The 13664-nt window shown below is 35.4% G+C and overlaps 2 protein-coding genes across 2 annotated transcripts; both read right to left on the bottom strand.

The window, feature by feature from the left end:
- Positions 1-1377: 1377 nt before the first annotated feature.
- On the bottom strand, positions 1378-3458 carry LOC137721802 (WRKY DNA-binding transcription factor 70-like). The gene is made up of 3 exons (XM_068460814.1): positions 2847-3458; positions 2098-2205; positions 1378-1980 (listed from the first exon to the last, which is right to left on the bottom strand). Exons 1-3 carry the CDS (start codon positions 3266-3268, stop codon positions 1491-1493), a joined length of 1020 nt encoding a protein of 339 aa, XP_068316915.1. The 5' UTR covers positions 3269-3458; the 3' UTR covers positions 1378-1490.
- A 7592-nt stretch (positions 3459-11050) lies between these two features.
- LOC137723731 (WRKY DNA-binding transcription factor 70-like) lies at positions 11051-13056 on the bottom strand. Its single transcript, XM_068462925.1, has 3 exons — positions 12549-13056; positions 11792-11896; positions 11051-11679 (listed from the first exon to the last, which is right to left on the bottom strand). The coding sequence occupies exons 1-3, from the start codon at positions 13016-13018 to the stop codon at positions 11208-11210; spliced, it is 1047 nt and encodes a 348-aa protein (XP_068319026.1). The 5' UTR covers positions 13019-13056; the 3' UTR covers positions 11051-11207.
- Between the last annotated feature and the right edge of the window lie 608 nt (positions 13057-13664).

Consider the following 13664-nt stretch of genomic DNA (forward strand, 5'->3'; position numbering starts at 1 on the left):
TGTTGATTGAAGCTACTGTTGAGCCTTTGTTAGGCTTGTCTGTTGTTCCCACCGCAACGATCGCTCACGTGCTTGGACTGGTGACCACTCGAGTGATGTTACGAAAGTTGGATTTTTTGTTTTTTGTTCAAGTTTTGTTCGGAAGTTCGCAGTTTGCACTGGTATTGGCATTGGCATTGGCACTGGCACTAGCACTAGAATTTGGAGTGTTGCATCCACGTCTACTTTGGCAAACCCATGTCGTGTACCACCATGAGTTTGACGGAGGATGTTGGAAAATATTATTATTTAGATTTATTTTAATGTGGTATTTTGGGCTGAGCCCGTTAGTATTAGGGTTTTGTTTCCTTGCCTATTAGGGTTAAGTTAGTTTTCTATATATATGGTACTTTGTAACTCTATAGTATAACAAGTCTATTGGGATTTTGTAGCCGTTTTGGCATACTCGTTTGTTTAGTAATATTCTATTTTGTAATCTTATTCATCGCACACTCTGATATTCAACTCTTAAATAACTACAATTAATATTCAATCATCATCGGTTGCTAGCTTCTTACTCTTTAATTGGAAAGGGCATCTACACTTTTTCATTAGAGAATTCCATATATCCTTGTCCTTTATGTCTTTTTGTGAATTCGGCTTACATACTATCCATTACTTTCACAATTCTAAGGCTCTTGTTACCTTTTCGCGCCCAACCTATTATTATTATTATTATTATATATCTTTTAAAATTCTTATCGGTTATTTTATAAATGAATAAACTTGTAATTAAAAACTTATTAGAAAAATAAAACAGTAGGGTAAGAATAACAACACTTGTGTATAACATCATTCGAATGAATACAATCAATTATTCAAAAAAAATCTTCTTTTTATGATGATATCAGAGCAGGCTTTCTTGCTTACCTGAATCTCTTCTTTCTCATCGTTTTCCATTGTGGTTGAAGCTTTCAAGGGTTGCTCATCCTTGCCTTCAATCACTGATCCTTCACTATGGGAGACAACGACGATTCAAAGTCCAGGGACTCCACGATCAATACGTTGAGTCCATATTGTGTTCATTGTAAATTTTTAAGATGGTAGATGCAGGGGTAGAGATGGTGATTGTGGTGGGAGTTGTGTTGGTGGCAATGGCGGTTGAGGTGGTGGTAGTAGTTGTGACAATAGAAGTGTCAATAGTGGTGATGGGTATACGTGTGGCGGCATTACAAGTCTTATTTCTCTCTCTAGACTGTCTCTCTAGCTCTTCATTTTCTCACTGGTTTCTTCTCTTCTTCATTTTCTCTCCAATTCTCAAATATTTCATTGTAGTTGATATATGTTGAGAATCACTTAACAAGAAGACAGAGAAAAAGGTTGCTTCTTTTTCTCCTTTTATTTTTTTCCGAAAATAACAGTGTTTACATGATTTTTATACCCCAAGAAAGCAACAAGTTTCTTCAAATAAACTGAACATACATATGATTTTCCTAAATCCAATTTAAAATTCAAAATCCGTATTGTGAAACTTCATTCTCGAAGTAAGACTCGATAATCCTTGAAAACTCCTCGTCGTAATCATACTGATCGATGCTTGATGAGAACTCGCTCATGAGACCAGAAGACTCAAACGCCGTCAGATCATTCGACACAAGATGATCACACGGTGATGAATGGTTGTGGTCACTTTTCACCATATGATCAGTTGTTGGCATATCTTCTTTAACGAACGCTTCTTTTTTAAACAATGATGAAGTGAAGGATGAGAAAAAATGGTGCTCTTGTTTGTTTGTCAAACAGTTGGCGTTGTCAAAACAAATGAACTTTGAAGAATCTCTAGGACTTGCGGAATTCAAGACCAATTCCGAAGCGTTAAGGTAGTCTTTGCAGGTGTGATTCCCAAAATATGTGGTCCGAAACAGTGGTGGATGATCTTGAATTTGTTGCACGTGTTTGGTTGCTTTGCACTCCAATTTGTGAGTGCATCTGAAGTAGTTTCTGCATATATACAACACATAACTACGGTCAACCTAAACCCCAAACTTGAACCAATTACCACTTTAATTATAGCAGTTTGTAACAATTTTACTAGATAAATCTCATATATGTGTGTACCTTGAATGCTTGGCATTGCGAATAAATTTCTGTCCGTACTTTCTCCATGCATGACCATCGTAAGTCAAAGCAGGAGTGTCTCTAGTCCAAGAGTTTTGTAAAGTCTTTCTGTAAGAAATCAAGAAGTTGCAACTCCTTGTTAGAACTTTAAAATTAATTTATAAATTCATTGAATTAGTCAAAATTCCCATCTATCGATTTGAAATGAAAGGTTAAGGTTAACTGGCATTGCTACCATGGTAAGAGGGATATAGGAATTGCATTGCCATGGTATAAAAGGGATTTTAGGAATTGGATATTTTGATCATTACATATAAGGAACACCAGAAGCATCCAATTTTTTGTCAGAATATGGCATAACATGAGCATATGAGCAAGTGGTAATCTTCACTCTTTTCTCTCAATATAATTTCTGTGCATTATTGAATAAATAAAATAAAATTATATTCGTACACAGGAATCTAACAGGTGTTGTGAATAAATGAATTATAACTATAGTTGTTCACACATTTACATAAATTTGACAACTACTTTGAATAAATTAATTATAGTTGTTCATATCATGTCATCGGATGATTGCCAAAGTAAAACTCTTTAGCATTGTACGTTTCATACACAAATGTCCGATATTGAATTATCAATTAATCATACATGGAAAGAACTTTATCACTTTGAACAATATATTAATGCAGATGTTGAATTTACCTAGGTAGTAATTAACTAGAGATTAGAGAAATATAACTAATTACCTTCTCTTGTAAGAACCTCTACGATCCTTGAAGGTTGAAGTGCTCTTACAACTGATCTGCTCCTCAGTATAACCTTCAGACGTAATAGCAGGCGCCGCATGATCATGATTAGCATCCCAAGATGATGAATCTGCACCGGCGCCACCACCACTACCACCGTCACTTACACCACCACCACCACTACTATTCCCTTGAATTTGATCAGAAACAAACTCTTGATCAGACTCCTTCCCATTTATAATCAAAAGGCTATTCACAAATGACCCCAAAATCTTATTAACAATACCTTCAGCCGATCCCCCCTCAGCACCATCAACAATAAATGACCTATTTTCAAAAATCCGATTAAGTTGACTTGCCAGTTCACGCCCTTGGATCAACTCTGCCATCGCTCTCTCCCTATTCGATAGCACACTCTCCATCGCTCTCTACCTATTTGGATCAGCTCCGGTTTATGTATATGTTGGAGAGTTTCTGGTGCGTGCTTAGCTGCAGCCAAAGCGATAGATGGGAGGTATCCTTTTATATCCGTCAAGAGGAGGTCCTTATGTTACAAGTTGGGATCCTCTCCGAAACTCACCATGCAGAGCCCATATAACACGAAATCTAGATCCCGAATGCAGTTCTCATTAACCAATTTTACTATTTTACTTTAAACAATTAGAGCTTGAATCTCTCTCTTAAGCGGTCCTTATTTAGGTCTTTGGGCTCCTCGCTCACATTCGGGACACAATCTTACAGACTCCACGCGATTAACTTGTTTCTTCCCACTAACGGCTGGATGAGCCTCCACGTAATGCTACGAATGTTGTACGACGTCATTGCATGAGGTAACCCTGATGTCGTCAGCCAGTGGTTCCTTACCTGTCCTTGTCTGACCTTCTGGAAAATTTTAATCATTTTCTATTTTGCTCACTTTTTTTAAACCAAAAATTTAAGAGTCTCAAGTCGTTATATCAAGTTATCTTATCCAAATTCTGAAATAATACTCTCATCCCAATTGGACCATATAAAAATTGTTGGCCAAAATGACGATTGCATCCTCAGGGAGATTGTGTGATTTGAGCCTTTGAGGTAGATTATTACGTTATAAATGGCGAAGAGAGCGACATTAGAGTTTGTTGATAAGACGACATTAAGGTACTAGTTGATTTTCACATTGTAAATGTGATCATGTGATAGTTATATATAACCTTTTATATATTATGATTAGCATCATTGTATTACAATATTGTTATAATTTTTCATGACGCATAAATGAGTTTGGTTGGAATATTCAAAAGTCCACGTGCTATGAGTGTATATACATAAAAGATTTGAAAAGAAAAAAAAATATATATATATATATGTAAGAGAGAGAAATTAGAGAGAAATGTCAAAGAGAGGAAGAAAGAGAGAAAACATGGCAGTGGGGAGAGAGACTTTTTTCTTCAAATTAGAGAGATGCTTTGATGAATGTGGGTGAGCAAAGAAAAAAAAACTTTTTTTTTGTGCAAAATTTTGTTAATGCCCATGATTTTTAATTGACTCAACTATAGATTTAGATTTCATCTTGAAATTAACTTGTAAGCAAAAAGACAAGTTATTGTTAACAAAACTCGATTACAATTGTTTTCATGATCTCAGTAGAGAACCCTTCTTCTAGTAAATTAGACTAATTTGATCTGCACCAGCTCAAATGTTCAAGTGCTTTGAATTATACGGCCCTGGTCTTAAGGGTAATTTCATCGATCTTAAGCAAGATTTGTGAACTTGTAATTGCAAACAAATTAATAGGTTTCGTTTATGAAAAGAATAAACAATAAAAATAGAATAATAGCTAGAGCACTAGCCTCTACCGTACTCAAGTGAGGATTTTAGACAAATGTTTGAGATCAAGGCAACGCAACCACGTGTATTGTCAACCCAGATGGATTTACTCGTGAAGAAGGTTTTATATGGAATGGGTTCACTGTCACATAGATTTTTGGGAAATACTTAGAAATATGACATTTTTTTAATCTTGAGACAGAAATAGGACAAACCGGTCATGCACAAGTCATGCACACCATGCACAAAATTAAAATTACTAAAATTCCCTGCACATACTAAAAATCATCAGCCCATTGCATCACTTTTTTTCTTTTGGAAGAAAGGGCTGTGGAGAAAGCTCTATGAGCTCTGGTTTTCTGGGTTGAGCTCAGATTTCAAAGAGAGGGAAGTCCAAAGAGAGGTGAGAAAAGTGAGCTAGGTTTTGGGTTGACCTCATACCTCTGATTTTGATAAAAGTGATGCGAGAAAGAGGTGAGAGGAGTGAGCTGGGTTTTGTAGCATATTTTCTGTTTTGGCTTGAAAGTTCCATTGTTTCTAGCGACTGAAGCTTCGGCAGGCATAGTAAGGTAGGGCGTTTAGTTTCAAGTTTCTACATCAATGATTTATGGAATAAATGGTTTGTGTAAGATGAATTAACACTTAAAAGTTAAATTAGGGTTTGCATTTCATGTTGGGGCCTATGGGTTGTGGAATAAACTTTACTTTTTGACGTGCTACAAAACTAGGATGGAACAATTTCTGGTTCAAGTGTTCAATTGCATAAATTTGTGAAATTTTTTTCGTAATGTGCATGTGGTGTGCATGGCTAGAACTTAATATGAGAAGTGGGAATGTCTACTAGTTATGACGCACGTATGTTGGGTCTTAGAATTTAGTGAGTATGACCACAACCTAGTTGGCCTCGGCGAAAAATAAAATTAATAAAAAGCTTAGAGAACGTTAAGGGTCATGCGTTCTATGAAATAATGACAATGAGTATCATGTTTTCCATGTGCACGGTTAAGTGGAGGTTGATATACGTAACAAGACTTTTCAACCTGTCATTTGTACTATTATTGCTGTTAAAGTTTCTTATTAATGCGAAAAGTAGCTTCTTGCCCAATCTCCAGTTTTGTGCATGTACTATACCTATGATGTACATGTGGTGTGCATATAGTGTATATGGTGGTGACATCACAAGTGATGATGTTATTTTGCTGATTTCGAAAATAGAGCTGTGAGCTCTGGGTTTTTGGGTTGGCTCAGATATGTGAGCATATCGTGTGTGTGTCATGTACATACAATGAGCATATCCTGAAATATTCATCCAACAAAACACCAATTTTTTGCCAATCTTCAGTAAACACCATCACAACATTCAAACAAGGTAGGGAATCCCATGATATAGAATAGGGAGAAATTGATTAAATTTTGTTTCACTATTACTTCATACATCTTCTGGGTTTATTTTCCCATTTTCCAAATATGAAAAAGCTCACTTCTTTAATCCCACTAATCTGCAAATACTGGAAGGAATAGAGCAAACAACAAATGGATTTTCTTGTTTTGGTGGTGTTGACCCTTCCTGCCCATGATGTTCATAGAGAGAGAAAGAGAGAGAAAGAGTGGGCTTTGTTCCCAGCAGACACTGTGAGTGCACCAGCAGTTAATGACTAGGCTTTGTTCCCACCCTCGATAAGAGTCCAGTGTTGGTGGTCTCGAGCCTCAATTGTTTGCCATGTTGCCGGAAAACGGCCGAACAATTCGTAGCTTGCTTAAGTTTTGATCCCAACTATTGTGGATAAGATTCATGACAAGGCTAGATGTTTTGAACTCGTGAGGATGAGATGAAATTGGTGGTGGCTTCGTTTTGGACGGTATTGGTCGGGATGACTGTGCACCGTGTGTGCACAATGAGAACGGGAGAGAGAGTGCATGACGGAGAAAGTGAGAGAAAAGAGAGAGAGCGAGAGAGAGTAGAGAGAGAAATAAAAAAATGAGAATAAATAACCCATTTATATTTGTGGGCAATTGATTCATTTCCAGGTGTAGAAAAAATCCTATTTATGTTCAATTGTTGTGCATGGCATGTGCATATTCAAAAAATCTTATTTATGTCCTAAGATTAAGAAAATGTCATATTGCTGGGTATTTCCCTAGATTTTTTGTCCAACCAAGTATTGTTATGTGCAAGTTTTTCTCTGCATGAAAATACATTATTAGATCTAACGCCCATGGTAATGAACTCGTTCTATGTAATTTACTCTTACACTCATGAGTCTTGACCATTGAGTTATTGACTTACTTCAAATGTTCAATAGTTCAACTTTTGGGTGTAAGAAATTGGTAACATGCCTGATTTTTTTTCTTCCCCCTATTGAATGTATTAATTCCAAATCGAGAAAACAAAGGACATTGTATGTAATTATAAGTAATTGAGTTACTCCATATATTATCAATTGGTTTTATGGTGGAATCTCAACTTCTTCATGGTATCAGATTAGGTTGTCCCTCATGTAAAGACCAACGACCACACCTGCTCCACTTCTTTCAGTTTGTGTTGTCCACATATTTGGCTTGAAAATTCACCACATCTGAGGGGACGTGTTGAGAGTATGAATCCCACATCAAGGAACCAAAGGACATTGCATGTGCTTATAAGTAGTTGTGTTACTCCCCATATTGCCATTTAATTTTATGGTGGAACCTCAACTTCCCTCCCACACAAAACATGCCTAGTTTGTTATATGTTACTAATTTCACAAGTGTAAGAAATGAATCCAGATCCTCGCCGGATCCTCTTTGTGAGGATCCCGGGGATCTGTGAATCGTGTTCGTTCATCGTACATCGTGCGGTCAAAAATCATTTTAAATTTTTTTATTTAAAATTATACACAAATAGTACCTGACAAAAATTGATCACACCATGTACGATAAATGAACACGATTCACGGATCCCCAAGATCCTCACAAAGAAGATCCGGAGAGGATCTTGTTGGATAAGAAACTCTCTGTCTCTAGCAAAAAATCGAAAATTCATGTCCACTTGTAGAAGTCGTGTAGGAATTTATTCTTTATAAATTTTTGTACAAATTATCTCTAAAATTAATGTATTGGTCACTGTAAAATGTAGCGGTGTAGTACCCTTGGTACTTGTTCGAGTTCGTCAATAGCAATATCATTATCGCTTCTTGTACCACATTAAAGATAAAATGCTTGGGAGATCATTTTTTTGTATCATCTGACATGACAAGTGATATGTATATGTCACGTTAATTAATGAATTTATCTGGTTGAATATTGTTTGTACATATCACTTCCACAAAAAATAGTACAAGAATTTGGAATAAACATGTGATCTCTTTAGCATTACTCATATTAATATGGTTAGATCTCACATCCATTATTAAAAGGGTGCCCTGGGGCACATTTATTACATCCATCTCACATAAATAAATAATAATAAAATCTTGTTTCATTTAAAGAATTTAAACAAAATTATGCCAATGCTACGCTAATCGGTCAACATAACAAAGAGCCAATGAAATAAAAACATGTGTTTAGCATCGACACTAATCTTGAAATGGGTTTCATTGTAACATACTAAAGAGTCAAGAGATTGTTCACACTATTTGTTGCCACTTAACTATAAAGGAGTCAAGACATGTGTGTGATAGATGGTTTATTCATCAATTATAACATTACACTTTAAACTCATTCATTAAGGAAAAAAAACCAACTAATTAACTTGATAATCGAGAAAGATTTCAAACCAAGAATCAATTACACCATGACAAGTAGATAAAGCTCTTGAAGCCAATTTTAAAATTTATAGTTGTCTTGATTACACACCTTAATTGTCAAAGGAAGTAGATTTCGTGCTTACACACCTTTGCCCATGTGAGTGGATTATTCTGCTCTTGAATGAAGTGGACCCTCTTCACACTGTAGGATCGGCCAATTAATCAATGGTCTTCAGTCGTCTAGCATAAACCCTAATTTGGACGGTTCAAAATGTCAACGAATTTTGAAAGACAATGCTTAACTCGTGTCTATAAAGAGTTATTTAAACTTTTAAGTTTTGCGTTTTTAGTAAGTTACCTCTGTTTCAGAGTGGAATTTTGCAAGTAGAAAAAATAATGAATCTTACATTATTGAGTATACTTTTTTATTGTGTCATAAGAGCGATTTGAACTATTAATTATAATTAATGATTGTGTTTTGTGAAATCTGTAAACCCTAAACTTTTTTGTGACCTTTTTCTAATAAAAATTTTACTTTATTAGGGAGAGGAAAAGAATTTGAAAGTATTACAATAATTTAAGAAAGGGAGTGTTTTGAACCCAGAACGCATGGGTAGAAATCCAACATCATATCCACTAAATATTGGACCACATGTAAAATCATTGATTCTAATTAAACTTCTTCTAAACCCTTTTGTGACCTCTTTCTTCTGCTGCAGTTAACCTATTAATACTAATTAGTATGGTTTGTGAAATCATTAAACCCTAAACCCTTCTGTAACCTCTTTTTTCTGCTGCAGTTAACCTATTAGTTCTAATTAGTGAGTATCTTTTGTGACAACTCTAACCCTAAACCCTTTTGTGACCTCTTTTTTCTTCTGCAGTTAAGCAAATATGTAAAAGATAAATGATGAAAAGTTACCTTTCCTGGGTAAAGAAATAGAAAGAAAAGCCTCCAAAATTCAATTTCAAGTAACTCCAACAACCCTTGACAATGTAAAATGATTGATGGTGGTTGCATTTGCATGCAGAGTCATGTGCTATTAACAAAGTTTCATGATCCTTGAATCTGAAGCCAAAAACAGCTAGCTGTGATGCTGTACTGTACGGAGTAGAAAATTGGACCAGTTATTGATATCGCAATATTAGCACATTTGTTGCCGAAAATTCCGGTCACCCCAGGTATGGGTTCACACTGCTCAGAATTTTGTATCAAGTTATAATAGTTTGATCTTGTCAACGAGAAGGGAGGAATGGTTGCATGCTACTTGATTTTTTATTATTTGGAAGATATGGTTTGTAATATGATGCCAAAAACTGGTCAATACAAGAGATCATCCAGTACCGTGCCCGCTAATTTGATTAGGAATTTTATACTAACTCACCTTTAAGCTTTAGTTGTTATCAAGGTCCATCGGAATTGGGGTAGATTTTTTTTCCAGGAAACACCATCAACAAATTTCAAAATGAGACCAGTTTAGAAATGCTTTTGTGAAAAATACTTCTACTTTTACTGCTTTTGTTAGAAGCATAATAGAACTTTTATTTAAAATTCAACAGTAGCTTATACGCGTTAATTTCAATTAACACTCTTATTATAGCGGTGAGTTTAATAAGTGTGATCCTTATTTTATAAAAAATAAACATGATCGCATCTATGCATTACACTCGATAATTGGACTTATTTTACTAAACTCAAATTTTCCGATTCACGTTTAAGAAATCTATATTAAATAGAGAGTGATTTATTTCTCTTCTTTCCGTGAAATTACATAATAAGGTCATGTGTCATGAGAACAAGTTACATGGCATCACGTGCTATGACATAAAGGCACGCAAATAAATTTTCACATGTCTTTATTTTATTAGCACAAGACGCCACCATGACGATGTATCCATGTCGGACAAGTCTTTCACCATGTGCCCTTTTATGTTCCTCCCAAAAAGATTTCCCCACTAAGAGCATTTCCAATGCAATGACTCAAATATTATATTTTGGTCCAAATACAAAGCATCTCTCAAATGCCACTCATATTGAGTTTTGAACTTTTGGGGCAAAGTGAGACCCAAAATATGAGATTTGAGTCCAATGTGGAGCCTATGCCACTAGAGAAAATGTTATTCATTCAAGAAAAATGAGATTTGAGTTTTGAGTCAATCATCTCCAATGCACAAATTCAAACTGTTAAAATTGAAATATATGTTTTGAGTCCAATATTTTCTACTTCAATGCAAAAACTCAAATCTTAAAACTCTAAATGAGTCTTAAGACTTAATTAGTCTTTACATGGGACGAGAAAACCACAATACATAAATTCACTATCTTTTTACAACCCAAATATAAAAAAAAAATATAGTTGAGTGGTATTATTGACACTTTAAAGATTTTATTGTGCACTTCTTATATAATAATTTTATTTTTACCAATAAAAAATATTAACAATAAAAGGAAAATTCTAAAACTATGGGGTTCTTTTTTTCTTTTTTTCTTTAATTTTCTTTAATTTTGTGCATTTTGTTTCTATTAATAGACCGTATCAAATTTTATCAGATCTCTATTAGAAGATAAATTTGATTAAGAATTGTCATGCATTGTATATGAAAAAAAGTATATGTTGAGCATAATTAAGCTTCCATTAATCACTTCACAAGAAGAAATAGAAAAAGGTTGCTTCTTTTTTCGTTTTTTTTTTCCTTTCGAAAATAACTATGTTTACATGATTTTCACCAAGAAAGCACCAAGTTTCTTCAAATTACTGAACGTAAAATCCAATTTACTACACGGAGTAGCTAGCTACTAAGTACGCACTCATCATCAAAACTTGATTCAAAATCCGTATTGCAAAACTTCATTATCAAAGTAAGACTCGACAGTCTTTGAAAATATGTTGTCGTAATCATACGAAAACCCGCTCATGGGACCAGAGGACTCGAACACCGTCAGATCATTTGACACAAGATGATCACGTGGTGATGAATGGTTGTGGTTGCTTTTCACCGTATGATCAGTTGTTGGCATATCTTCTTTGACGAACACTTCATTTTTAATCGATGAAGTGAAGGATGAGAAAAAGGGGTGCTCTTCTTTGTTTGTTGAACAGTTGGCCTTGTCAAAACAAATGAACTTCGAAGAATCTTTAGGACTTGTGGAATCCAAGACCAATTCCGAAGCGCTGAGGTAGTCTCTGCAGGTGTGATTCCCAAAATATGTGGTCCGAAACATTGGTGGATGATCTTGAATTTGTTGCACGTGTTTGGTTGCTTTGCACTCGGATTTGTGAGTGCATCTGAAGTAGTTTCTGCATATATGCAACACATATAACTATGGTCAACTTCAATCTTGAAACTATTACCACTTTAATTATTGCAGTTGTAACAATTTTACTAGAAAAATCTACTATATGTATGTACCTTGAATGCATGGCATTGTGGATAACTTTTTGTCCGTACTTTCTCCATGTATGACCATCGTAAGTCAAAGCAGGAGTGTCTCTAATCCAAGAGTGTGAAGTCTTTCTGCAAGGAACAAGAAGTTGCAACTCTTTGTTAGAACTTTAAAACTAATGTATTAATTTACCGAATTAGGCAAAATTCCTATCTATTGATTTGAAATGAAAGGTTGAGGTTAAGTGGTAATGCTACCATGGTAAGAGGGATATAGGTATTGGATATTTAGATCATTATATATAAGGAACAACAGAAGCATCCAAATTTTGGCATAATTGGCAAAACATGAACATGTATGAGAGCAAGTGGTAGTCTTTCACCTTTTTGTCTCAATAGAAATTCTATGCATTCTTGAATAAATAAATAAATAATTATATTTATCCACCAGAATCTAACAGCTATTATGAGTAAATTAATTATAGTTATAATTGTTCACACGTTAACATAAATCTAACAACTGTGGTGAACAAATTAATTACAGTTGTTCATACGCGCATGAGGATGATTGCCAAAATAAAGGACTCTTTAATGTTGTGCGTTTCATACACAAATGTTTGAGACTGAACAATCAAATCATACATGGAAAGAGTCTTTAACTGGAAAAAAAAAATTCACTTTGAACACTATGTTAATGCAGATGTTGATGAATTGTAACCAGGTAGTAATTAATTAGAGAACCCTAAACTAATTACCCGGATCTAAAGAACCTATAACTAATTACCTTCTCTTGTAAGAACCTCTACGATCCTTGAAGGTTGAAGTGCTCTTACAACTGATCTCCTCCTCAGTATAATCTTCAGACTTACTAACAGCCGCATGATCAGGATTAGCATCCCAAGATGATGAATCTGCACCGTCACCACCACCACCACCACCACCACCACCACTACCACCGTCACTAACACCAATACCACCACCGCTAATTTCAGTACCACCACCACTAACACCACTACTATTCCCTTGAATTTGATCAGAAACAAACTCCTGATCAGACTCCATCCCCTTTATAATCAAAAGAGTATTCACAAATGACCCCAAAATCTTATTAACAATACCTTCAGCCGATTCCCCCTTATGACCATCAACAACAAATGACCTATTTTCAAAAACCTTACTCAGTTGACTTGCCAGTTCACGCCCTTGGATCAATTCCTCCGTCGCTCTCTCCCTATTTGGTATCGCACTCTTCATCGCTCTCTCCCTATTTGGAACAACTCTAGATTATGAGTTTCTGGTATGTGCTTTGCTGTGGCCAAAGTGATTGATGGGAGGTAACCTTATATATCGGTCAAGAGGAGCTCCTGATGTACAAGTTATGATCCTCTCCTATCGCACCATCCGATCTCAAGAAGTAAAAATTTCAGACCATCCAAATTGAATCTTACGGTCGTTATTATCCGAATCCCTCTCTCCTAGACGGTCCAGATTTAGTTTCTTGTGCTCCGGGCAGTGTGACATGGGACACAACCTGACATGCTTCTCCCGATTAACTTCTTTCGTCCCACTAACGGCTAGATGAGCCTCCACGTAAACAAATGTTGTACGACGTCATTGCCATGAGGCAACCCTAATGTCGTCAGCGAGTGGTGTTCTTACCTGTCCTTGTCTGACGTTCTGGAAAATAGTTACTATTTTTTATTTTGCTCACTTTTTTAAACCAAAAATTTAGAGAAAATTATATAATAGTCCCTCAACTTTCATTCAATTAGATTAATAGTTTCTTAATTAAAAATATATGCTCATTGGTCCCTTAATTCAACAAAACGTGCAGCTATAGTTCTTTTCGTCAATTCAGTCAGAATTTTGTTAAATTGAGTCATGTTGAAAGGACCATTAT

This window comes from Pyrus communis, chromosome 17, assembly GCF_963583255.1.
Source record: "Pyrus communis chromosome 17, drPyrComm1.1, whole genome shotgun sequence".
In the NCBI taxonomy this organism is placed as follows: domain Eukaryota; kingdom Viridiplantae; phylum Streptophyta; class Magnoliopsida; order Rosales; family Rosaceae; genus Pyrus; species Pyrus communis.